This window comes from Salvia splendens, chromosome 11, assembly GCF_004379255.2.
Source record: "Salvia splendens isolate huo1 chromosome 11, SspV2, whole genome shotgun sequence".
NCBI lineage: Eukaryota > Viridiplantae > Streptophyta > Magnoliopsida > Lamiales > Lamiaceae > Salvia > Salvia splendens.
Window position 1 is genome coordinate 31209558 of NC_056042.1, and position 26673 is coordinate 31236230.

Sequence of the window (26673 nt, forward strand, 5' to 3'; positions counted from 1 at the left end):
AAAATTCAGAAAAAACGGGAAAAAAACGGCCATATTTTTGGGATTTGGAAAATATTTTTTTTTTATTTTTTAGCATTATTTATAATTAAATACCGATTTTTAAAAAAAAAAATAAAAAAAAATTTAAACACAACGGCTATGCCGTTGACGAATGGGAGCGCGCCACGTGTGCGTCCGCTGGCACGGACGTGCTCGATACATCGAGCAGCGCCGTGCCAGCGGCGCGGCTGCAGCGGCGGCGGTCCTGCGCCTTGCCAACGGCGCGGACGGCGGTGGCGTCTTTCGCCACCGCTGCGGATGCTCTAATGTCCATTTTTGCACATACAGATTTAATTATGTGTCGTAATCAATAAGTGTAGAAATTATTCAGATTTATGCTATTAATAATAAATGCGGTTTTGGTGTAAAATATGTACAGAATATACTATTTGAGGATGCACTAATTAACTACTAAATTTGCAATTTATGAAACATGACACAAAGTCGTTGATTGGGGCACACATATTAATCTTCTAACCGTAATCATTTCGACAGATTAGTGACCATAGTTTTTATTGTACTTTTATTATATGTCCTGTTGATGACGCAGAAATATTAGAATAGAAGATAAATACTGCACAATTCTTCCCTACATATATTTATGTTGAATTTATATTCTACTACTACTACTACTACTTATGTAACGGTAAATATATTTACAATTCTTAAATGTTATTTTTTTGTAGGCAAGTGATTATTATAAGTTTAAAGATCGACAGTCGACTCAAATCCAACCTTTGATCTCAAACATTAACACTAAGCTAACTCATAGAAACTATACTAAATTGTTATTGTTTCCATGTATAGACATCCAAATAGTGAGACCATCTTTCCATGCAAGAAATACTCACTATGCTTCCCTCCCCCAACTCAAGAAAAACTCAACTATTCCTTTCAATAATTAAAATTACATCAATCAGTATACATTTAGATTGAAATGAATATATCATCCTCTAAATTATTAATAAAAAAACATATTAGAAGCTAAAATTCTGCAAGTTCTAAATGACTAAATCACTATCAACGATCATTATGGAACAAATAAATTTCCTTTTTTCTTATTCTTTTCAAATACTCCATATACTACAAATCCACAACCAGTAGGAGATATTTCGATCTTAAAAAACTAAACCGTACTAGGAGTATTAAACTTCTCCAACTATATACTTGACTTTTAGTTCACTATTAAAATCTCTACCTATAATATACCGCACGTCCATTTTATTAAAATGATAAAAAACTAATTGGACGATTCAAGATTTTTTATTCTATCTCTAATCATAATAAACAAACTATATTTTTTTAAAGTCATCGACAAACATATAGTCCCGAAAGATGGCTTTCAATTTCAAAACATTACGTGTACAAATTGAATTGTTTCATTTCATCAAACGTATAAAAATAAAAATAAAAATTATTATTCCTCTACATACAACACAATTTTCTACTATCAAAATAAACCCAAAAAATAAATAAAAAAGAAAATGGTGTGTTCTCAAACGCGGGGCATAGAAGCGGCGCCTTTGGAGATCTCCGGCGGCGCCGGATTAAAGCCTAAGCAGCCGAGCAATCCCTGCTTGTAGGGCAGCGACGTCCGCCGCCTCATCTCCTCGGAAAAGGCTCTGTTGACGGTGTAATGCAGCTCGTGCGCGGAGATCGGCGGCCCCGTCCTTCTCCGGCTCGAGACGGACCCGACGCTCTCCGTCGATCTGAAGCTGGAGTTCTTTACGTCGTCGTTTCGATTCAGCGTCGTCTCCGGCTTCTTCAGCTTCGAGTACTGCTTCATATTGTCCTTATCCTTGGCGCGGCTCTCCGACGCGCTTCTGAATAGCAGGAGGTCTTTGATCTTCCACTTCTTGTACCAGAACGACGAGGAGAACACTGAGGTGGTGTTCGGTTTCGATTGATTATGATGCGTGGTTTCGTTTTCGGGCTCGAATAAGAGGTCGGAGACGCGGAAGGGGGAGAGCGATCGCGAGGAGGAGCCTTTGTTTCTGGTGGTTCTGTCTCTTCCTCTTCTGTCGGTGCTGGCTTCTTTTGTGGTGTGATTGATTGCGGCGGCGAAGGGGTCGACGCCGTGGTCCCTGGATTTGTGGCGGGGGGAGAAGATGTTCTTGCGTGGGGAGTTGGAGGGGGAGTAGAGGTTGCGGGGAGGGGGTTTGAGGGGCTTGATTTTGCCGGCGTGGAAGAGCTCGTCGGCGGGGAGGGAGGGGGCGGAGGAGAGGTGGCCGCTGAAGTCGAAGGCGAAGTCGGCGTCGTCGTAGGTGGATTTAGGGGTGCCGGGGGAGGATTCCCAGAGGAAGGGGATGGAGGGGCTGGAGGGGGCGCTCATGTAGGGGGTGGTGGAGGTGCTCATGTAAGGGGTGGTGGAGGCGCTGTCGAAGTTGAAGTCGGGGGTGGGGGAAGGCATCATCACCTCCATCTCCATTTTCTTGTTTGATTTGAATGGATGGAGGTTGGTTGGTTGGTTATATATAAATGATGGGAGAGGAGGAAAGGGGGAGGAAGGGGGCTATGAGGGGTGGGCCTGTTTTACATGAGAGATTAATGTTTTGTCTATGGACTCTTAATTGTTTCATCTGTATATGAAACAATGTCTTTTGGTGATGTTCAAGCAACGTTGTTTACACATGCTTATGATCATATTTAAATGTTTAATTGTAATGGAGTTATAACATTTATATATGTAATCGATGTATCAAATCGACTGAAAAATCAAAATTTGTTGTTGTGCATGCTTAGAAATCGAATGCGGTAATACTTCATTTGTGTCCGAATATGTATCACATTTTAACACTGCTCTGATTTTAAAAAATATAGGAGAATGTAAGTATTATTTTTATATTAATTTTATAATAAAATATATGTAAAATAATGGAATGTTAGACTTACTAAATATGCAAAAAAAATATAAGAGACAAAGAATGACCGACGTTTAAAAAAAATTAGTTATGAGACATATATTTGTGGATGATAAGATTAATATTGATGCTCTCTCTTTCGAAGTAGCTTTTATTCTGGATCCAATTCTTTTATTGATATCATACTATCCACCTTCATCTAATTATAAGTACAACTATATCATATTTATGGAACCAATAAAAACTGATAAATGCAAAAGTAGCAACATCACATGATCGCTCCCTTTGTCAAAGGTGATGATACTACAAATACTTGTTTGTAAGTAATGTAATTGAAAATTTATGTTGCCGTATAAGGGAGTTCCAATTCGTTTCTTTTGTTTTGTAATGAATTTTGGAAATATTTACGATTGCTTAGTTTGGACATTACATGGAAGCCATAGTTAATGGTGGATAGAAGGATTCAGCAAATGGATAAAAATGTATGATCAAAAATTAAATTTGTATAACACGCAACAAATAAATATGAGCTTGAGTTGACTTTTTAGACGAATTTTTTAAGTAGAATTGAAATAGAGTTGAATTAAAAATGAATTAATATGCCAGTCTCAAGCTAAGGTATATTGGTCTCTTAATCATGATAATGATTACACATCAATGCTGTTTTTTTTCAGTTTAATGTTAGTTTCGATCTTACAAACTGCAGGTTTCGCAGGTTTTTATTATTTAATTAATGTACTTAATAAACATACACTAAAAATATAAGTAAGAGCATGTATTATCATTTTAATAAAACGAGTACAGAAAAGTCAAAAAGTCTTCTAATATGAAATGGAGGGAGTAAATTTTTTACCATAGGTATACTGAACCCACCTTTGGCAAAATTTAAATAATCCGGATTTGCGAATTAAGGCCGAAAGTCTCCTAGCGAGTGGAGGGGTTTGAACCCGTGGCCTCAAGGTCATTACCACAGCTCCACGCTGCAAACTGCATTACGACCCGTTGGTTAAAAATATAAATCTTTATGCTGGAGTTTTTTTTATTGCTTTAAAATTAAATGAATTTGAGGATATGACACTAATTAATCACTATTTTATTATTGTCTTGTGTGATTAACTTTAACGAAATTTTCTTATCTCTTAGTTTGTCTTGTTGAAAGCTTTCATAGAAGGATGAGAGTTTTCTTTCTAAAGATTTATTATTCCCTCTGTCCCTAGTTGAGACATTTTATTAAATATAAAATTAAGAAATTAATATGTGCAGTAATAATCAGTTAGAGAGAGAGAAAAATAATAGTAGAATAAAAAGGAAAATAAGTTTTTTGCCAAGGAAAAAAAGCATTTCAAATCGTCTTTTACTAAATGAATAATCTCATACCTTGCGGATTTATAAAGGTTTAAAATGTTTGGATCACTTATAGTACTCTTAATGACATCATCTTCTAACTAGTGTGAAGAATGTTGTGTCGATGATCCAAAGAATTATAGGAGGGTATTATTTTTTTACAGCAATTTATTTTAGACGTGCCAAAGAAATGACTATTAGAATTGTTAATTCAGAGTGTTCTACTCATTTTGTCGATTAGTTTATTCTCTTTTAACAAAGCGAAGATTGTTGAAATTTTGTTTGTACTACTCTTAAACTAAAAAAAGAGTTTGTTTTACATCAAATTAAGTGGAAGAGTTTCTTAAGAAGTCCAAGCCTTGGATTATAAATGGCATCAATCAAAATTCTATAATCATGTGAAACTGTATTCAAAATCTTGTTTTTTTTTTGATTTTTTATTGTAGTGTCTTGACATAAGAGTGAGTTCTTTTTCAAAGACTTGTACAGTGAAGGGTTGAGAGGGAGAGGAATAGTGTGTAAAATTCTTGTATTAATGACTATATTCTATTTCTATATATTTTGATCCTCCTATTTCTTGTTTTATTTTAATGAATAAATATGATTTTGATTTCCCAATATTCGATAATCCAGACTTTAATTAAGTATTTGGTAGATGATGGAGCATGGAACCCGAAATGAAATTTGAGCTTATGAATGGAGTATATATTTTGTAAAATTTTATCCTAAAATTATATAGTAGTAGTAAATTAATTTCTGGTCTTGCATTGTCTTCAAACATAATTAATACACATCTTATATCGAATTGAGTTAAGTTCGTGTGTTGTCTAATATACTCATGATTACTTCTGTAATTATTTTATGAAAATTGATTTTTCGGTCACATGAGTTTGATCTCACATCATAATAACTACGAAACAATTGAATTTATTTCTATTTGACTGAAAAATTTACATTTACGAGTTATTGTAGGCATAATTTACAAAACTATCTAAAAAACAACCGACTTGACACTTGTTTAATAACCTGCGAATATCTGTCGCATTTTATATGCTAATTAATGAAGCTAATTATTGTACTTTTCTTCGAATTAAAATATCTACGTGACAGAGAAGTGGATAATAACATATACTAGAATCAATTAAATTGCCAGTCAGATACATACAGCTGCAAAGTTGGAAAAGAATAAGAATTAAATAATAGTGGAGATTTTGATGACATGATTAAAATAAATTTCGACGCAAATGATGTCACTGGCTCCAAATGTGTAACGATTTAAGCGATCTCCAATCCGTGCCAAATGCTTTATTCCTTTATATCGAAGAACTGCTATATAATTTATATGCGATTAATTAGTTGCAAATTAGTTTATGTGCAACAAAATTTCTTCAGACAAATTTTCAATAATTTTAAAAAGTATTTGAGAAATACAATACTCCCTCCGTCTCACATTAGGAGTCACACTTGTATTTCTGCACTCATTTTGTGAAGCCTCTTTTTTACATTATTCTCTCTCTTAATTTACCATTTCTCCATTTTAATTATTTATTATCATTTTCATTAAATGAGTGTAGAAACACAAGTGTGTCTCCTAATGTGGGATGGATGACGATGGGAATAGTTCTTTTTGGATAAGTTTATATACATATTAGAAAATTTACAAATTGATCCATATGGATAATATTCATACCAAATAACCTTCAGTAGTTGACCTTTTAAGAGTAATTTATTATACAAAACGTTGAGCTGAATGTCATAATTATATTTAAAACCCGTTTTTAAAATTTGTGGACTAGCGGTGCTAATTATACTTAGAGCGAACTACATCAAAAGTCCCTAACGTTTCCATTTGTGACACTGCAGGTCCCTAATAAAAAAATATCGCCAGAAGACTCTAGTGTTAAACATAATCACATATCTTGTTTTTGTAGCCAATTTTCGGACCAAAATGCTCAAATGGCTTAAAGGGCAATTTAGTCAGATGACCACCAACCTGCACACCTACTCTGTGCACACCTGCAGACTTATTTCCTATGATGCACATTTCAAGGGTCAATTTATCTCTCTCTTCAATTCATTTCTCTCAGTTTGAGAGAGTTTTTGTTTTCATTTTCTCGGGTTTTTTAGTGTGCTTACCTTCATCTTAGAGAGAATTTATTAATAACTAAAACCGCCAGTTCTTATTCTATAGTATTCCCGTAGGTGCAATGACGGACCCGGGTGGGGACTTTTTATGTAGTTCACTCTTATATTTTTTCAAGGAATCTCATGTATGCAACTCAATAGTTTATGGATCATTTATGTATTGCACTCAATAATAAAAGATTAATAATGTAATAACAAATAATTTTTATATATTTGCAAAATAAAGATTACAAATTCATAATAATAAAAAGTACTAATATGTTTTTCAATATATATCCTAACAAGTTGTTGAACTTATACTATAAGTATATTTTCCTCATCGTGATCTTCGTAAATCAAAGCGACTTGGCTTCCTAATATTTGAGCTATGACCTATTAAAATATATGGTTAACAATATAAAGTATTGATATCATAGTATATGACAATATTCCAAATTTTGTTTATTTTGTATATTCATAAAAGATTACTTGTCTCCCATCATAAGTTTTTAATCAAGCATTAGATTTAGATATTAAAAAAAATCTCAATTGTAAGCCGATTCTTTTCTTCATTTAAAAACTATAAAAAAATCGTGAAGATTTTTAAATATTAGTAGAAAGTTCACAATTTACTGCCAAACAATTTGATCAAATGTTTGATATGTGTTCATTTGTCAAATCAAAGCAAATTCAAATTTAGGGTGAACAAATTTATATTTTCAATCTTTTCAGTTTTCACCTCCTTATATTTTTGATAATATATACTCCGTATAACACATACTCCATTATTCTTTCTTTTTATAAACAGAAATAAAAATTGATTTTGGATTTCTGCAAAGATGTCGACAGCCCACTAGGTAATTGGTATTGAGTATTGTGGCCCGACAATTTAGACAATTATTATTGATATTAATTTTTGGAATATATAACGGCAATTAATATAATCAAAAGTATGACAAATCGTTGTTTTCCGATATCGGATCTTTGTTTTAGCATAGAAATCTTGAAATTATTACCAATTTATCTTATCATATTGCAGTATAATAATATCGCCACTTTTTCTGATTTTGGACTTCTCGTGTTGTCAACTCTAAACAAGTTGAGTGATTCTTCTTTTACGCAGTGTATATGTATAAATAGAATTTGTATTAAATAATTTATTACTGTGTATTTAATACTCCGTATATGACAAAGTACTATGCAATCATTCGTGCAAACACAAACTGATGAATTCCGAGGTTTCAATTCTTCCAGAAACACATAATTATTTGAAATTCTAAGCAACAAATACACAAAGAGTACTTAAGGAACAAACGTGCTTTGAATATAGCTAGATATTCTCAAAAATATTGCAATGTTTATGTAATTTGTGATTTTTGTATGACTATTAAACATTTTAGAGTTATACAAACCATCGCGTTTTCAAAAAAAAAAGTTATTTACCCATTAATATATGGACTTTAAACATTTTCTAGTATTCTTCCAATATTTTAAAAATATTTAAATACATGAATTTTTAGTTATTCTAATATCACCCCTAAATTAGGTATTCGCCAAATTAAACGCCGTTGTTTGATAGAAGAACGCATTTTGTCTTTAAATCCATAAACTTTAAACATATATCTGGTTTTTTCTCGAACTTTTTAAATTCTAAATAAATGAATTTTTATTATGTGGTTAGGGTTTAGGCTTGTGGTAAACTTGTGCAATTAATACATCTATCTCACAAGTTTTTGCGAGTGGATTCTATTAATCTGAAAGTATAAAACAAACAAAATTGGAAAAAATATTAAAAAAAATAAAGTAAGATAACTCTTATTTTATGATTTCTCCATTTTAATTATTTATTATCATTTTCTAAAAATGAGTGCAAAAGCAAGTGTCTTAAGTAACGTGGTATGGAGAGAGTATGTATAGTTTATATATCTGGATTTTGGAATTGATCTTTTCTGAGATCATTTGATGTTCATCACTATGGTTGAAGAGATCATTTGTTGTTCAACACTAAGTTTACAATTAGGGTATAAGTATACAAGAATAAATATTGATTTGAAAACTTCTAACATTTTCTATAATAAAACTCATGTGAAGACAACCAACCAACCATGAGACCGAACATTTTTTTCAATATTTAAGTTATGTATAAAAATACGTCGTAGGCATGTATGATGTATTAGTGGACCTTGTGATCAAATAAATTAACGTTCTAGAAATACTAATATTTTTGGCATTGCTGCTGCGGTTTTCTTTTGATCAACTGAATTCGACTTCAAATAATTAAGTAGGAGCAACTCTAAGTCAATTTTAGGGGATTACGTGATTTAACACTTGATAATCACATGTTCTAAAAAGGTAGCATAAATTAATTGAGCTCTCTTGCACTTTCAACGCCTCAACTTACTCTATAATTAAATAAAAGTCAAGAAACTGACTTACTATATAGTAAATTGACACTGATCCACATATATATTACAAGAAGTGGCAAAATGTATATACGGCGTTTTCCACATAAAAATAGACAAATAATAATAATAATAAATTAATAATATAATAATTATAATATTCTTTGGAACTCTAAGGATAAAGAAGGGAGAATATTCTTTCATAATATGAATGCAAAAATGATTACATATTTATGACATCACAACAGGAGTACATATCTAAGGTTGATCCTCAGAATCCAGAGTTGTGATAAAATTTAAGGATGACATAACAAAATTAGTGTTGTAATGATAAGTTAACACATCAAAATGACTTCGTTTGATTAATTAGGTGATCGGATTGTAAAGACGATACCCTTTTTGACTTTCACAACTGCCAATTATCAATTTCTCATCAAATTTATCTCTATTTAGAGTAGAGATATGAGAATATGCAATGCTACCGAAAATCTTCAAGTTGTCGATAATATGGTTTTTCTCAAACTTTAAATGGAGACAGATTCAATGCTTCCTTTGTAGGACATAGGTTCACTATATAGATAGTTATATGAACATCTTCAATCCAAAAATATTTGGTAGATTTTAGTCAATCATTATGCTTCTGGCAATTCTTTCATTCGGCTACACCATTTTGTTAGGATTCCTATGAATAATTACTAATGAGCTTCTTCTAGTAATGCAACTTCAATTATAGATTATTGCACAAAAGACTTGGTCATATCAGCCTTTAATATAGTTTCTACAATATTGCATTTTCTAGATATTATGGGTGACACTATAATCTATAATTAGAGATAGTTATATCACAGATATGAGACACTCAAACATTTCTAATTCCTCTTCTCATTTTTCTAGACAGGAGAATTATGGTATTAGATAAAGTGTGGCTAATGTTTTGTGCAATGAACAAACATTAAAAGTTCATCACAAAACATCTATTATTATAAGTAGAACTTTGGTAGATAGATAGATAGAACGAACTGATAGTCTTTGACATATCGTTCTGTGTTTAGCTCTGTCTTGATGGCATGTTTAGCTGCTGGGAGGCAGCTTCCCCTCCAAGAAGGACGAGAAGAAGGCGATTGCTCTCTCGGGCTGATAGCTCGGGACGAAATGCCCAGCTCCTCTTATGGTCACAAATGTCACATTCTCATATCCCACCGCGTATCCTCCAACCTCGCCCTGAGAGTACCATGGGTACCACGGAGTCTTAACAGTGGTGCTTAGTTTGGGCAACGAGTACCTGGTTGTTGTCACCGGCACCACTCCATCTGTGTCGCCACTGTCATTGTTGTAAACAGTTCTCGTTTAGTAGTCGACATCTTTCTCTTGTACTAGTTTGAATTACTATTACTTTATGTCTTACATTGAAAACGAAAGACATAGTGAATAGTTACCTGTAGATCCAGACGCTAATGCCGCTAGCCATGAGCTCCTTGATGACAGGTAAAACTGTCTCCGGCTCATCAGTCCATGATATGAGACCACTACATTAAGATAAAGCAATTAACTAATAAGTAACTACTAGTATTAATCATTGTATGTATTTTTTTCATATGATATCATTTTCAGCCGCTAGATCCCAGTACCTGCAAGCGTTCCATGGCCCGGGAAGAGCTCCACTGATGTTCGCGTGAAGTGCTTGTTGCACTTCAGGCGTGTTTAGGTACGTGAAAACATAGTCACTCGAGCATGGATCAAATGAAGACAACTGTTTTCAATGCAAAATAATTTCTCAAATTTGATAATTATAGTATCATGAACGATGAAAGTTCGGTCTAGAAACTATAATTAACCCGAAAAATAATACGAGAGGTGTAGTATACCGATGGTGCGGTAGAGTTTGAACCACAAAGAGGCGCGTAGATGTCATAACCGAATATGTTTCCAATTTCACCATGTGCTTGATCCATAGCTTGTTCGCATTTGTCTGATATTTCAGGAGCCGAGAAGTTGCAGTATTTGATAATTCCATAGTGACTCTCGTCCGAAATGAGAGCATGCGACCAGTAGTAGTCGTACGAGCCATTCTTCTCGTCGATGTAGTCAATGTATGCATTCCCAATCTGGAAACATCATCATCGATCAAACTAAGCAGAAAGACAATAGTTTGTTTTGGCTCATGCATGTACAAACTTACTGCAATTCCTTTCAAATTAATGACAGTTTGATTTGTCATTTTGTTGTTTTTTAGGATCAATTGAGCAAGTTGGGGCACGTAGTGACCAGCGTAGCTCTCTCCGGTTATGTAGAAATCGCGAGTTTTGTATTCCGGGAACCTCTCAAGCCAGTTCACCAAGAAAGTGTAGGAATCCGCTGCAGTTTTGGTGTCTCCTGTCACGTAGTCCGACGTCGTGTTCGAGTAGGAAAATCCAACACCAGCAGGAGACTCCAAAAACAGGACATTAGCCACTATAATACACCAAACAGTTTCAATAGCTAATTTCATCTTTCAAATAGTATAACTAACTTACAACAATATTACCAAATTAGGCCTCACCAGTATTCCAAGCCTTGTTATTGTACCACAGCGTCTTTCCGTCTGAGTTCACACGGAACGGCCCAAGCTCTGTCATCGCGCCATTTCCTATCGAGGAACACCCTGGTCCTGTTTAAGACATGTAGACATTTCAAACAATAAAAAATTGGTGTATTTGGAAGTCGAATTTCTAGTTTACGTGCATGCAAAACGAGAATTTAACGAACCTCCATTGAGCCACAACACAAGTGGCTTGTTGGAGGAGTCATCAGCCTCGGTGAGCCAATAGAAAAGAGCGCGTCCAGCTGTAGGATCAACAGTGACGTATCCAGAATACTGAGGGAAGCTCACCTGAGGCTGGCCAGGCAGCCCCGTGATCTTGTCTTCCTCTTTTAGGCCGTCTTGAGGCAACATGTAGGCCGGTGAGTACTCAGTCGAAGCATCCTCAACTACTTCATATGTTTCCGACCTCCTCTTCTTGTGGCTTTTCAACAGCTCCCTAAGAGGATCGCGGTTCTTGCATTGCACAGAGGCAAGGAGGCTCACAACAGAAATGAGAAAGATAATTACTCCACCTTTCATTTCTACTATTTGGAAAGAAAAGACACTTTGTTTAGTGATGAATGTGGAGACATGTTTGTGACACTTATATAGCAAGAAATATTGAAGTGGACTTTGGGAGGATTGAAGAAGACTGTGATTGAGGCGATGCAAACATTGTGGCTAGTTTAATTTGTTTCATTTGTCTTAGAAAGAGTATTCAACCAAGATAAATAATGAGCGGCGCCGGCAGATGCCTAATTCGTTTTCCAACAGCTCATAGCTATTGTTTTCTTCACTTGCTCCAGCTTATTACACGACACAATTTTAGTCACGCAACATTCTTGAAAAGTATTACAGCAATTGATAATGACTACCAATACTATGATGTATTTGTAAGTTACCATCATACCCATTTTAACATCAAGTGCAATGAAAAACCATGTTGTTGGTTATAGTTTTGCATGTCAGTTACTACTTCATCTATCCGTCATTTAGGCCATCTCCAATCATTTATACTAAACTCAAACATCAATTCTGATTTTTTCTATTGGTCATTAAAATGATGTCATTTGATAGAAGAATGCAGTTTGTCTTCAAACTTCAAACATTTTTCTAGTTTTTTCTCGAACTTTTTTTAAAATTTAAATACATGAATTTTGAGTTCATGACAAATTAGACGGATCACTAAAACAACGCTATTTTTAATTATACATGAAAGGAATATCAATTATACATTAACTACTTAGAATCATGGAGTAGTAAATAAACTGGGCAATTTCAATACCATCGATATATCAAAGTAGTCTTTAATTTATGAGCCATTCCTAACTAGTGCACAATAATATTACAACAATTTTCTGTTCATCATTTTATAGTTTCTCAAAGAATCAATCATGAGCAGGTAAAAAACTAGAGTCATTATAAGTAAAAATCTCAATCTTAAGTTCAAAAAAAAGTAGGCAAGTCTCACGCGGTATATAATCCAGCTACAAAATTCTTCTTTCCCAGACATCATCTGGGTTTGGATACATTTTTCCCTCATAAATAAGAGCTCTAAGATACACAGCAGAGCTGGTTTTAGCTGACCGGCTGCTGGAGATTTCCGTGACCATTTGAAGGCGGCCCATATGAAGGGCTGGCTGCAGCATATCCGTAACCGTTGTAACCTTGCCTCCCGTAATAAGCCCCGTTCCACTGACCATTAGCATCCGTCCTTGACTGCCAAAGAGAACAAAGAAAGTTTAATCAGATAGTTTCATGGGCCGAGAACGAGGATTGACCAACACATATACAAGCAGGGTTGTCTCTGTGGTATCATTCACTGTAAGAATTGGTTCTACATTTCAAAAGCATCAGACCCTCATATGAAAAAAAATGGAATTCTAGATTGCAGCAATAGCATGCCTATTAGTAGAAATAATTTTCAGGTACTGATTAAGTTCAGTTTTTGCTTATACTTAGTAAACAGTTTTCAGTTACTGATTTGGTTCGACAAACTTACTGTATTTTGTCATTGACAAGATTCCACTCTCTCTCAAGGAGCAATGCGAAGCGGGAATATACCAGGACTACTCCAATCACACAGCAAGACTTGAAGGTGAAAGACTTACCTGCTTGTTACCCATAGTTCGACCCCATGAAAGACGAACTGTCTGCCTGCCAATAGTCATCCCATTTAGTCTCACAATAGCATCCTCTGCATTGCTCCTGTCAAAGAGACAATTGAGTGTCATCCCATGGTTATGCAAACCAAATCTCGAACTTAGACGAAGCAACTTGAATTATCGCAACACTGACCAGACAATCAAAAATTATACTTTCATGCATATAGATAGGACTAGTAATAAATGGCAATAGATAGGAAATACAACTACCTATTGAATCCACAATCAGTTAAACGAATATTAAGTACACATACATAATTAGTCTTAATAAAAGTATAATTCACCAGTACACGCCATCCTTCCATAAATAAGACAAACATATTAAAAAGTCGAAAAAAATAAAACAGATGGAAAAGCCTGTCCAACTTCAGTTTCAAAATCAAAACTGACATCATCTACAAGTAGCAGATTGGGATAAGCACCTCCATCTAGTAACCAGTAATTGTGCGGACCAATACTTAATTACCAAACCATAAATCTTTTATTTAACCAAACATATTTTATGCAACTTTTCATCCATTCTTTTGGCAAGGGCGGATATTTTCATACAGTCTACCAGGTTACTACCAAAAGAAACATCAGATCTGACCTGTTTGCGTATTGAACAAATCCACATCCCTTTCCAGCTGGTATTTTCACAGAGAGAACCTCTCCAAATGGAGTAAAAGATTGTCTCAGCTCCTCATCAGTTACATCAGAGTCAAGTCCTCCCACAAATATCTACAAGAAGCATGAGCAATATAATCATGCAATAACTTAGCATTAGTCAAGTGACTCCCACAAGAGGTCCAGGACTTACTGTTGTGTTAGATGAGTCGTTCTCAGGCTGACCTTGAGGGACAACACCATTTGCATATCCACCACCACCACCAGACAATACGACAGCTGAATCAAGAAAGTGAATAAAAATGTTAGTGGATAAGACTACAAAACTCCTATAGAACATGCGAAAATTTATTCTGCACCAAGAGAGATGTCCTGTTCATAGAAATCGATATACCAGTTGAACTAAATTGGGAATCTTCCGCTACAGTAATATACTTGTGGATACCAAATGGACAGTAGATAAATCTAACATAAATACGTAAGTCGCACCTTGAGAAGAATATTGCTGTTGTTGTTGTTGTTGTGGTGAAGTCTTTTTAGGGGTTGCAACACCAATTCGCATAGGTCTGCTAGAAACATAAACACCATTCATTTCATTCATGGCCCTGGTCTTTTCATTTTCATCTCCAAACCTGACAAACCCATAACCTTTTGAACGGCCACTATTTGCATCAGCCACAACTTTAGCGCCTTTTACAGATGGATATCTACTAGCAAATGTGTCGGTCAACATTGCATCAGTAACATCAGAAGCCAAATCTCCGACGAATATTGATAGATCAGAACCAACATCACCACCATTACCACCAGTATTAGGTCGCCTATCACCAGTGCTAAAGGCTGCCCAGTTTAAGCGAAATGGTTGCTCGGTATTCAGCATGGTGGTCCCATTGAGACTCTGCAGAACTTTCTCTGCTGCTTCATGCGAATTGAACTCAATGAATCCATATCTCTCAGAGTGACCTGTCTGCTTATTGCGGATTATCTTGACTGAGACAACCTGCATGTTTGATAAAAGAAGTTATTAATATAAAGAGCAAATTAAAATCTTGTACTCAAATACATTTCAGGAGGATCATGAGAGGAAATGATCATCTTATGGATCGCCATGCATTCACATCGTTAGCTTAGGTCTTCACATAGAGCTATAACGACATCAATCCTCAGGGAAAGAACTGGGTTACGTCGATGGGTATCAGATAATACCTATCAAGGGACACATCAAATCTACTAAATAAAATTCAAGTTCGATCAGTTTGTGCAAGTAAGCATTCCGAGAAGGCAACACACCAGTTACCATGTGGATCCATTGTAATATAATGCATTGGTGATTCTTCATTGCAAGTTAAATTCCAACTAATTAGCAGACACCTTTTCAAAACCTTAGTAAGATTAATGGACTAATGTTGTTGAAGCATTAGTATATGTATGTTACATATACTGTCACTCCGTCGGCCAGACAGAACCAAGTCAAGAAGAGGGGACATTGTAATGCAGGACAACAAAAAATTTTCTATCTTCTATTACATAGTATCTTCTATTTAAGTCAATTTTAATGATTAATTTCATAATTAATGGACTAATGTTGTTGAAACACAAGTAAAAAAACCGATTGACATCGGACATGGTCATAAAATACATCTGCAATATTTATTTCCATCAGATATCATACGCTAAAAAAACTACAAGTAGTAGTATTAGTCTGTACAACCAAAATCTAAGTCGTAGTCTTAAGTACAAAAGAAAACCACATTCCTCTCTTTCCCCAATAAGGCAATAACTGTTAGCCTGTACAATACACAGTGCACTATGAAGGACCAAAGTTTTTGAAACTTGCGTTCTCAATGAACTCAAAAAAGCCTTCAGTCTAGCATTGAGTTTTCTTTCAGCTTATTTTAACCTTTTTTTTCTGTTTCTAATTTGTCACAGACACAGTTTTCACGTGAGGCAAGCTAATACAACTGCAAAGGGTTTCATCTCTCAATTCTCAAACGCAATCAATAAGCTTCGCTAAAGGAATCCAACAAAAACGTACTGTATAATTATATCAACATAACTGCTACTTTAAGCATACATCAATCACATCCATCGAATAAGTAATACCATTAAAACTTTCATTACCTCTCCAGATTGAGAAAAGCACGACTGGATATAACTTTCGTCCATCCACGGCTGGAGATCTCCAATCCAGATCGTTTTATTATCCTCGGCGCCGTTCTGAATCTGATTGCCGTGCTTCTGCCCCTGCGTCGGCTGCGGCTGCTGCTGCGGGTGGTAGTACGGGACGTAATGTTGATTGTACATCATGTGCTGCTGCATCGCCATAGCCGGATACTGCATCGCCATCCACTGCTGCTGGTACTGCTGCATCGCCATCCACTGCTGGTGCTGTTGCATCTGCTGCTGCTGCTGCTGATTGTTGTTCTGGCTCTGGTTCATATCCCCGCCGTTCATATTAGCTCCGCAGCAAAAATTCACCTCTCCGCTCGAGTTCAAATCAACTCCTCCGCAAGAGATTAGGTTACCTTACCTGGTTGAAGAAACCAGGTATTGGAGAGAGAGAGAGAGAGGGGTTTGCGAAGTAGGCTGGCGAGATAGATAAAAGTGTGTGAGGGATCTAGGGTGGATTGAATTCAGCGTGTGGCATTGTATTTGACGATACGGAATCTCAGCCGTTGGTGGGGAGTGGTGATGGATGGTAGCCGTTGATTGGGGAGAGCAGCTACGGGTGGGCCCAGCAGATACGCGGTGATGGAGGTGGGACCCGCGTCGTGGTTTAGATCTAACGGCTGGATTTGATTTGGGGGAGAACAGCTAAGATCGACTGGATCTGAATTGACGGCTGGAAGATGCTGTTTGGATATATCAAAATCTAGTTTTAGGGTAAAGCTCTACTGGCACACCAGATTTGTGGGATTCCTCGCACATAGAATTTCCTCTTTATCGTAGTATTGCTTATCAATTTATCATTAAGAGAAAATACTTGAATTTTAATGCGCTCCTCGCATTCAATAATTCCAAATTTTTTATAATTATAGATAAATGGAGAATCATTATCGAGTCAATGCAATTATAATGTTAGATTTCGATATTGTGGGATCTAAAGTTTAGTGGTAGGATAGTCTTTAAAAGTCAAAAGAGCCGACATCGTCGAAAAATGACAATTGTATCGTTATAACCATTATTAATGAGGGACCTAAAGCTTAGTGGTAGGAAAAGTCGAAAAATGACAATTGTGTCAATATTGAGGGACCTAAAGCTTAGTGGTAGGAAAATTCGAAATAGAACGTAAAAGTCAAAAGAGCCGACATCGTCGAAAAATGACAATTGTATTGTCATAACCACTTTTAACGATACTCTTCTTTACGAATAAGCATCGTAATATAAAATAAACTACAATAGTAGTAGGAGTAGTATATTTTTTTCCATATATTCACTGTAATAGTAAACTATAGATATTATATTAACATATTTACACATTGAATATCATCAAAGTTCATAAAAACTTAGTTTAGGAGTATAACAATTATTTGAATGTTTTCTTAAATGCAAAAATATACAGTAGTATTACAAAGTGAACAATCATGACTAATGATTAATTTGAAAATAAATTAATTAGGGTGCAGGTGTTAAAAGCACTATTTTTTATGAACAAATAAAATAAAATGATAAGCAGAAGTAACAAGTTTATTTAGCAAAATTTGTATGAAAAGCGTGCTTAATAGAAAATAAAAAAATCTTTGTTAATTTTTATTAATCATGTTAGAAAACATGTATGTGAAAATGAAAAATAAAGAGATTTTTGTAATTAAGTGATATAGAAAGTAACAAGTTTATTTTGCACAATCACTGAAGCTAGAGGGCTGAGCATTCATATTTTAATTCATTTTTTATTTAAATTAAATCGGAGTTATGATATATAAAAACTAGATTTTAATATAAAAACGCAAAACAAAAGCATAAGAAAGTGCATTTTTAGGTTATTGTTATTGTTTTTAAGGTCATTTTAATAAAGGATAACCTAAAATGACCTAAAAATGACATCAAACCTAGATTTATAACTGACTAAACCTGATTATAATAACCTTCCATATTTTTAGTTAATTATTGACAATCAGATCACCTAATTTTAGATCATGATTTGGACTGCATTTCTATATTAAGATATTTTCCTATCATAATATCCACTAATAAAAACCAATACAGATGTCCATGGATAGATCTAGTTTAATACTAGATTGGGCAAATGCCCCTGCTCATATATAACTACATTTATATATGTTTAACTTGCTATATAATTTTTTATATTAATCTTCCACTAATTATCCCTTCTTAAATTTTTAGATTATTTTTATGTATATTTTTGTCCCTCGTATTAAGAGTTTCTGACTCCGTCCCTGCAGATATCGTTTGTTTTAGGTATTTGCGAAAAATTAAACAGCGCAGAATTTAGTTTGGTCCTTTCTTCTTTTATCAGTCTTCAAAATAGAACATTAAATTATTTATAAATATGTAATCACCCTAGATATTATCATGTCATATAGATTTATTGACCTTTTTATGGGCAATGTAAATATCACACACTCGGCACTACAGATGATAATTTAAGGAAATGGATAGTTACCAACTATACTTTAGAATGTGTATGTCGTAAAATAGTTTTCTATTTATAAATTTGTGTATGTACATATAATAAAAACAATATAAACATATGTATGACAACATTGGGCAGCGCTTTTTGAAACAGATTTATATTTAACTTGGCGTTTATGCATTTCGATTTTTCAAATCAAAACAACACCAATTTAAGGATTATTGATTTTTATTAGTGGAACATATACAATTATTTTACGGGTTTTGATCTATGAAAAACCAGATTTAAATACAGAAATGTAGAACAAAATCATACGTATGACATTTTGTAGGTCATTGTTAGTGTATTTTTAGGTCATTTTAATAAGGGATGACCAAAAATGATCTAAAAATGACATCAAACCAAATTTTATAATATGATCTAAAACTGATTAATAATGACATTCCGTATTTTTTTGTCAATTATTGACCATTAGATCATCTAATCTTGAAGCCAAAATTTGGGCTGCATTTCTAAATTTAAACACACACTTGTTTGGATCATCTCGCTTTATTTTTATCTCTCTTTTGTAATCAAGATATATTAGTTACGGCTAACAGATAATATGTATAAAATATCTCTTGAAATCAAGAAGGACTAATTATTAATAAGTCAAGCATTTTGGATTTCAATCACATTAAAATAGTACTACTACCAGTGTAAGTTCATTTAGAAGGTCAAACTCAGGCCACTAAATAATGTATTAAGGTGGTGTTCGATTTTCAAAATAAAATAATAGTACCAAAATATAATATAGGATAGAGTTGTGAAATTATTTTAGTCATAGATAGTTAGATATGACTAATTATTCCATGAATATTCATCTAGGATTAAGTTGTGGGATTGAATCTCATAAACCAAACCCACTGCAAATTTAATCCCGGGATACAATCATGCAAACCGACATTTATAAATTGATGATATGTTACACATTTTATATTGTAATGAAGGTTTTCGTAAAATGATAGTACTCCATATATATTGCTTCGTAGAAGCCTGTTGCTAATTTATGACACATTTAAATGGTCGACGGATGCATTTAGAGCTTGATTTAATTATTGTTTTTCTCATGGATTTTGTGTTTTTTTTTCATTAGAGCTTTGATTTAATTATTGTTTTTCTAATGGATTTTGTGTTTTTTTGGGTTATCAGACCCCTATCGATTGTTTAGTTTAAGCTTTGAGGATATTTTGATGCTTATTGTGGTTTGTTGTTTAGATATATTATATATGTGGTCTACATTTTGTATATTGTTGTTGTCTTTTGTTATTTGTTAGTTTGTTTATACTATGTTTTATATATTGAATCAACTTTGTTTTTTTTTTCGAGTTCGAGATACACTGGCAAGCGAATTAGCCTCCCCCAGCCCCTCGTGGCCGCACGAACTAGCCTCCCCAGACGGGTCCAGGCCCGTAAGTTGTCCACCCTCAGACGGGTCCAGGCCCGTAAGCTTGCAAAGCCCCAAGGCAACAAGCCTTGTTTAGGCCCACAGGTATCCTTGCCACCCTCCTCAACCAGAGCTAGGGGGCTTGGATTGAATCGACTTTGTTATTATATGGATTGTCTTTATCTAAATAGACCATTTATCTATTTTAATAAGGGGTATATATTCGAAAATATTGAGTTTAAAATTTCGAGATAACAATTTTCTAATGCTTTTATTGTGATAATATGGTCTTTTGCAAAGCAATTTCCACATAATATAAGAAATTTGTTAATGTTACATGAATAAAAGAAAGAACCTTTTCAAGGCATGGGACTATGGGAGTATAGTCACAATTCTTGGTGGACTGACTCTGTCCACCAATTATCCCCTAGCTTTAAGCATTTTTGTATATCCATCGAAAAAAAAACTTGGTCGCTCTTTCTCAAATTTAACTTTGAACGCATGTTGAATCTTGTCCTATCAAGGATGTAATCAATTGCTAACCTTTTAAATTGTTGACTCTGCTAATTAATCAACGCAGTGTATTAAAAATATCAACACGATGACATTAAAATATCAATACATAATTTTGTTGAACTTCAATGTACTGTGTTGAGATTATGTGTTGATATTTTAATGTCACCATATTGACATATTTAATAATGTGTGTTGATAAGTTAGATGAGTTATCAATTTAAAAGATTAACAATTTAACACACCCTATCCTACCATTTTCCAAACATGAAATTGTCAGAAATTTTAAGGCACCCAATCCAAACACGCCTATATATGAAGTGATTAAGATTGGATGGAAAACTGTAGTAAGGTAGACTTGCACTTGGTCAATACGAAGAAATCTTTGTGGCCCCCACCATATTCCATGTTTAGTTGGTCAAAATGTTCTAAATTTTGTTGGGGTTTAGGGGGTGGGGTGGGGGGGGGGGGTGCTACAGTTTTGGTCAACAAAGTTGGATGGTTTACATAGTTGGACTAGAGTTAGGTGCTTGACACAGAACTTTCAAATATTCCAACATTTGGTGAGAGGTTACTTAGATGGAATCATTTGTCTTTATGGTGTTACTTTATTGAGGTTTAGTAACATAGCTCATTCATCTCATTTAAATAATTAAATACATATACATTGATTGGTTTGAAAGAAATAAAATGATTAATACAGAAAAGATCAATACATACCTCGTTAATTTTCCTCTCTTTTCGATTTTTTGTTTTAATTTTGAAATCGTTATCCAACCTTGTTTATCAATAAGATTATATTTGTACGTGAACCAACAACTCAATATATACAATAAAATTTGGTGGGGAGCCCACCGACAATACAATTTGACTTGGTGATTTTTCAACAAGAATGGAATATAGTTTTTTACTAGTACAATTCGACATATGGCTATAATGAGGTAAGTAAAGTGACGACTCTCCATTTTAATTTATAAGCATTAATGTTTCAACTCATATTAATTACTATTTCACAAACTCACAATTATTAATGTGAAATACTCCACAAAATTAAAGTATGAGACAAAGTGGAGAACCGGAATAGCATTGTGTGCCGTTGGATACGTGCAGTGCAATTTTGATTCTGTAATACCGTCGTCCATATTTGAAATGTACTAAGACTTTTCTCGTATGAAAATCATCACATGGTCGGAAGTGACTTTTTCAAATTAGGGAGAATTCATTTTTATAAATTTAGTTTTGAAATATTTGAGATTTGCAGAGGCAATACTTAATTTATTTTATTGGAAGCTCTTCATAGGCCAATAATTAAGATTATCAGATTTTCAGGATTTAATTTGTACCTAATGTATTATACATGTTACGATAATACGAGGGGTTGAAGGTTCATAGCGGCTGCTTCTAATATTTCTTCCGTCTCATTATTTATGTCATGCTAGTAGTATTTTTTAGGTATGAGTAAGTATTAAGAGAGTTAAAATGATGTAAAATAGTTGTAGCGAATATTTATTATTTAAATCGGATTATTATTATTATTATTATTAATTTATTACTATAACTATTGTTGTAGCCAAATAAGAAATAATAGTTTATCTCGTTATTGTTGTTTATATAAAATGTGCACATATATTATGAAAGTTGTGTTTCATGGTTAGTTTCATTAAACTTTTGCTGATGTTTTATGTAAAATTTTAAATATATTTGCCCCAAGCCACTTATATATATTGAGACAATTCACATCGGAAAAAAGGCAATATAATTTTTTATTGACTTAATGAACATGTTATATACTCCACTTTGAATGACACCGTGGAGTAAATGTTCATTTTTGTTGTTATTAAATCAAGAGTAATTATTGGTAGACTTAGTGATTATTTTTCGTGTATTGTGATAGGTGAAATAACTGATCCAAAGATTCTAAGGTGCTTTAGGTTTGATTGCCAAATCCAATTACTATTATCCATGCTGATTTGTAGACACCTTGAATGGTAGAACAACTAGCCAAAATGTTTTTTTTCCATTAAAGAGGATCAATAATGGTTTCTCATTTACCCCCGTTGTGACTCGAACCCCGACCTATTAGGTTGAGGGATAACGTCTTACAAATGGAGTTGTAAACAAAAAAGTAACTGGCCAAAACATTGAAATTGCTTCATAGTGAAAAGACATATTCGAACCAAATTTTTTGAAATGACACGAGTTTTAATGCACATTTAGTAAAGTAAAAGAGAATAATAGAAAATTGGTAGAGTAAGAGAGATAGAAAAGAAAAATACTAGTAAAGATTGTGCTAGTAGATTGTGGGGTCATACTTCACAAAATAAAAAGTTTAGAAATTTTTTTATTTTGTAGGGACGGAGGTAGTATTGTGAGTTTTTATTATGATATTTTTTTGATATTTTTACTCATAAAGTGTAATAAAAAGTACTCACACGTAAGTTTATGAGATCACGAACAATAAATACCCAAAATGTTCTTTAAAAAAATGTGCTCCCAAACTATTGCAGAGTGGTGAAAATTAGTCTTGGACGTTTGAAACAATATTCCACCTTGCTTACCAAAAATAAAAATAAACACACACACATAGACACACACACATTCATAAAGTGTCTTGTAAAACTCTGTCATCAAAATTACAACTGGAGCAACAACTGCCTGTTGGCTTATACTGTTGAAAGAATTAATGAATAAATAAGGTAACCCTAAATTTTCTATATATACAGCAGCAGCATGATCCAGATTCCTACAACTTGTAATCTTCATGTAAATAACTTTGATAATGCGTTCCCTCAAGCGCCTTCTCGATGTCTCCCCAGTTCTCGACCTGTGAAGACAGCGATCCTTTGTGTATCTTCACCTGTCTGCTACTCAGGTCTCGAAGAGGAACCCTCAGAAAATTCTGAACGTCGACTAATTTCTGCGTTAAAAGGAGATAACAACTTGATCTTGAAGATAGAAATGCAACATAGATTTTGTTGAAATTGAAATTTTTTTCGATGTGTCTCTTACTGTTCGATTGTTTATTATGTCCTCGTAGTAGAGGATAATATGGCGGGTGCTCTTGAAATATTCCATGGATTTGTTAACGAGATCTTCCACTTGCCTCAAGTTCGGTATAAGCAAACTTGCATTAACAACTGGCTTGTAACTGGCAAGTATCTTAGCCTGCAGCAGTTATATACTCTGTTATGACCTGCATTAAGTAGAAAAAGAGAGAGGGAGAAAGAGGAACGGACGTCATGGGTTGAGTGCACATGAGATTTGTGAGTCCCGTTTAGTAGCTTGGCGTTCTGGTCGAAAGAATTTGCTAGGATGGAAATCATACGACGCAGCAGATTCCTTCTGAAAAGAAAAATTGCTGAAACTCCTTTAGCGTTGAAGTATTCCACTATTTCTTCATGATGTTGCATTAATCCCTGCAACGAGATAGCATAAGAATATCATCTAGAATTGAAGATGTTGCTTTTTAAAACTAAGAATTCACTTAAACTCATTACTTAAAGGAATTCAATCTTTATTTTTTCTTGATTACTCTGTTGTAATCAGCTGCACATAGTTAGATGAGTTCCCATTGTTAATTTCTAGGTTGGCTAGTCACAAAACAGCTTCGAGAGAAGACGAATCATATTGCATCCCACCAAATAGCACAAGAAACTCAGGCTAAAATAAACGAAAAAAATCATTACTGCAGCAAGGTGGTGTGTAAACAAATCGATTTCAACATATACAAAGAAGCAAATCAAGACATTGCTACCATTTTATTTCACAAGATCAGGAGTTCACCTGGTTAAGCATCCATTTCAATCCAACTGCAGCTGTGCACTCATTTTTCGAAGCACTTGTGAACCAATCTAGATTATAAATCTTATCCAATGTTTCCACAATTGTGGATATGTTACTTCTTCGAACTTTAACCGAGAAAATCTCCCCGTTGGAGCTAATGTTCATATGACTGTTCAACAACGTCTCAAACCATCCACTGCCAGACCTCTGTGTGGACAATATTGCAAAGTAACGTACGGGATTACATGCACATTCTTCCCTAATTATCAACCAAACAACAATCAGCGAATTCAGCAGCAATTCAAATCCAATTATCAGAGACAGTGCAGCTGCACACAAAGTCTAACCTGTTGAAACTCTCTGGTTTGGGGAAATGTACATAGGGCTTCTCAGAAGGCTCGATATCCGCCACATCACAAGCTCTCTCAGCCATCGGATAACTCAACAACCGCACGGTTGGGTGCCCGCCAATTTGCTTTAGACAGACTGAACATATGTAAACTCCACACACCATCACAAACATCAAAACCAGCATCCTCAATACCAGAGAATTTTTCTTTGGATGTTTCACAATCAAGCTGTCCTGAAACTCAAGAAAACATTATAGCAATAAGAAAAGGAGCACCTTTTGATCCAACACCACAAACCCAAATATTTATTAAACAATTCTCTCAAACTCCCAGTATATGACATATAATAACTTTGATTAAATGGTGAATGAAACGGGCATTCTATTTTCTAAATTAAAGGCATAATGTTCATATTACCAGAAAGAGAGATCAGCACACAAATCTCTGAAAATCCCAGTAAATGACAGAAAATCTTGAATTAAGCTCCAAAGAAGAAGCCATTAGCAACAAAACCTTAGGTAGAATAAGGATTTGAATGGTGAACACAAAGGGCATTTTAATTTCTTTAAAAAAGTAAAATCAAAAGGCATGAAATTCAAATTAACAGAAAGAAATATCAGCTGAAACACGATAAAGTTCACTAATTTAAACAAAATCTCGAAATGCCCTTTACACAGATAACTAAAAAAACATAATCACGAGCTTCCATTAACAATTACTGTAGAAATTCACTGAACTTTCAAAATCCTGACATCAAGAATGATTTTTTATTAAAAAAAACAATTAAAAAGAATATATTTATACACAAAACCACACACTATTAGTGTTAGGGCATGGTCTGTCATTCACAAATCTATAAGAAATCAATTTTGCAGAAGAAGAAGAAGAAGAAGTGCCTTTGCCCAGAAACAGAGATCGTCCTCCATTTCTGTTTAATGCCCAAAATGGAGAGCTCAGATTCACGGCTGCTTTACTCTTTTCCTCTTCACTGTTTCCATCGTTTTTCAAGTGAGAAAAAAAATTGCATGCAAATGCAACAATACGTGTATAGACAGATAGATATCTATCCACCGAGGAAAAATAAACACGAAAACATTGATCTTTTATTGCGGTGAAGACCAATATGATGAATGACCGTTGTCAGGCTCTTCTTTCTATATTAATCTCATGGATTAGAGATTGATTTTCAATCTGATTTGCGCACTGACACACACACACACTCTCTGTATACTATTTCTCTTTCGTGGTTTAATATGGTAAAATAACCTTGAAACGACGTCGTGCGACTCGCTTTGAATTTCTATCAATCATTATGTTGGTATTTAATCATTGTCAATCGATAATTACTACTCCCTCCGTCCCGGACTACTCACACGTTTCCTTTTCGGCACAGAGATTAAGGAATGAGTGTATAGCAAAGTCAACAATTGCGGCTGTAGGTGATAATTTTTACTAAAAATGGAAAGAGTGCAAATAACTTGGGACGCCCAGAAAGGAAATAAGTGCAAGTAGTCCATGACGGAGGGAGTACTAAACATTGTTTAATCGGACGTCGATTGGATTGTTAGAGTGTCCAGTATAAGTATAAGGCGGACTCTCCAGTAGTCCTGCCCCTTTTTGTCTACAGCTCTAATTTTTTTGTCCACAGTCCAAAAATTCATTTCCGCCACTATGATGGACACTTTCAATAGCCCTAAAATTTTATAACCAATTATAATCAATTATAACAAAAAACGTGTATTAAAAAAAATTCCTTCTTCCTTATTCCTTCTTCCTCCTCCCTTCATCTCTCAAAAAAATATCGAAAATTATTAAAAAAAATAAAATTCAAGGGGGCGGCCGGCGCGCCGACCGCCGCCCCACTATAGATAGCCCCGCCCCGGTTTCGCCGATCGACCGTCCGCCC

At 34.4% G+C, this 26673-nt stretch overlaps 4 protein-coding genes across 4 annotated transcripts; all 4 read right to left on the reverse strand.

Moving 5' to 3' along the window:
• Nucleotides 1-1362: 1362 nt before the first annotated feature.
• LOC121754303 lies at nucleotides 1363-2458 on the reverse strand. The gene has a single exon (XM_042149681.1). It carries the CDS (start codon nucleotides 2450-2452, stop codon nucleotides 1535-1537), a length of 918 nt encoding a protein of 305 aa, XP_042005615.1. The 5' UTR covers nucleotides 2453-2458; the 3' UTR covers nucleotides 1363-1534.
• A 7169-nt stretch (nucleotides 2459-9627) lies between these two features.
• LOC121755519 (serine carboxypeptidase 1-like) lies at nucleotides 9628-12013 on the reverse strand. The gene is made up of 7 exons (XM_042150820.1): nucleotides 11516-12013; nucleotides 11310-11417; nucleotides 10950-11221; nucleotides 10636-10875; nucleotides 10399-10520; nucleotides 10207-10296; nucleotides 9628-10091 (listed from the first exon to the last, which is right to left on the reverse strand). Exons 1-7 carry the CDS (start codon nucleotides 11868-11870, stop codon nucleotides 9842-9844), a joined length of 1437 nt encoding a protein of 478 aa, XP_042006754.1. The 5' UTR covers nucleotides 11871-12013; the 3' UTR covers nucleotides 9628-9841.
• Nucleotides 12014-12749: 736 nt separating this feature from the next.
• Nucleotides 12750-16710, reverse strand: LOC121755520 (polyadenylate-binding protein RBP47-like). The gene is made up of 6 exons (XM_042150821.1): nucleotides 16223-16710; nucleotides 14591-15101; nucleotides 14295-14380; nucleotides 14085-14215; nucleotides 13442-13538; nucleotides 12750-13049 (listed from the first exon to the last, which is right to left on the reverse strand). The coding sequence occupies exons 1-6, from the start codon at nucleotides 16553-16555 to the stop codon at nucleotides 12909-12911; spliced, it is 1299 nt and encodes a 432-aa protein (XP_042006755.1). The 5' UTR covers nucleotides 16556-16710; the 3' UTR covers nucleotides 12750-12908.
• A 6386-nt stretch (nucleotides 16711-23096) lies between these two features.
• On the reverse strand, nucleotides 23097-26007 carry LOC121754129. The gene is made up of 6 exons (XM_042149475.1): nucleotides 25664-26007; nucleotides 24765-25000; nucleotides 24418-24676; nucleotides 23871-24050; nucleotides 23644-23799; nucleotides 23097-23551 (listed from the first exon to the last, which is right to left on the reverse strand). The coding sequence occupies exons 1-6, from the start codon at nucleotides 25691-25693 to the stop codon at nucleotides 23378-23380; spliced, it is 1035 nt and encodes a 344-aa protein (XP_042005409.1). The 5' UTR covers nucleotides 25694-26007; the 3' UTR covers nucleotides 23097-23377.
• Nucleotides 26008-26673: the final 666 nt, after the last annotated feature.

Excerpts from the sequence above, each read along its gene's own strand:
- LOC121754303 (XM_042149681.1), bottom strand. The coding sequence starts at position 2,452 with ATGATGCCTTCCCCCACCCCCGACTTCAACTTCGACAGCGCCTCCACC.
- LOC121754129 (XM_042149475.1), bottom strand. The coding sequence starts at position 25,693 with ATGGAGGACGATCTCTGTTTCTGGGCAAAG. Across the intron at positions 23,800-23,870 it reads ATGTGCACTCAACCCATGAC|GCTAAGATACTTGCCAGTTA; the intron begins GTCCGTTCCTCT and ends TAACTGCTGCAG. Across the intron at positions 23,552-23,643 it reads ACATAATAAACAATCGAACA|AAATTAGTCGACGTTCAGAA; the intron begins GTAAGAGACACA and ends CTTTTAACGCAG.
- LOC121755520 (XM_042150821.1), bottom strand. The coding sequence starts at position 16,555 with ATGAACGGCGGGGATATGAACCAGAGCCAGAACAACAATCAGCAGCAG. Across the intron at positions 13,539-14,084 it reads TTTGTTCAATACGCAAACAG|GAGCAATGCAGAGGATGCTA; the intron begins GTCAGATCTGAT and ends TCTCTTTGACAG. Across the intron at positions 13,050-13,441 it reads GAACTATGGGTAACAAGCAG|TCAAGGACGGATGCTAATGG; the intron begins GTAAGTCTTTCA and ends TCTCTTTGGCAG.
- LOC121755519 (XM_042150820.1), bottom strand. The coding sequence starts at position 11,870 with ATGAAAGGTGGAGTAATTATCTTTCTCATTTCTGTTGTGAGCCTCCTT. Across the intron at positions 11,222-11,309 it reads TAACAAGGCTTGGAATACTG|TGGCTAATGTCCTGTTTTTG; the intron begins GTGAGGCCTAAT and ends GGTGTATTATAG. Across the intron at positions 10,876-10,949 it reads TTAATTTGAAAGGAATTGCA|ATTGGGAATGCATACATTGA; the intron begins GTAAGTTTGTAC and ends TGATGTTTCCAG.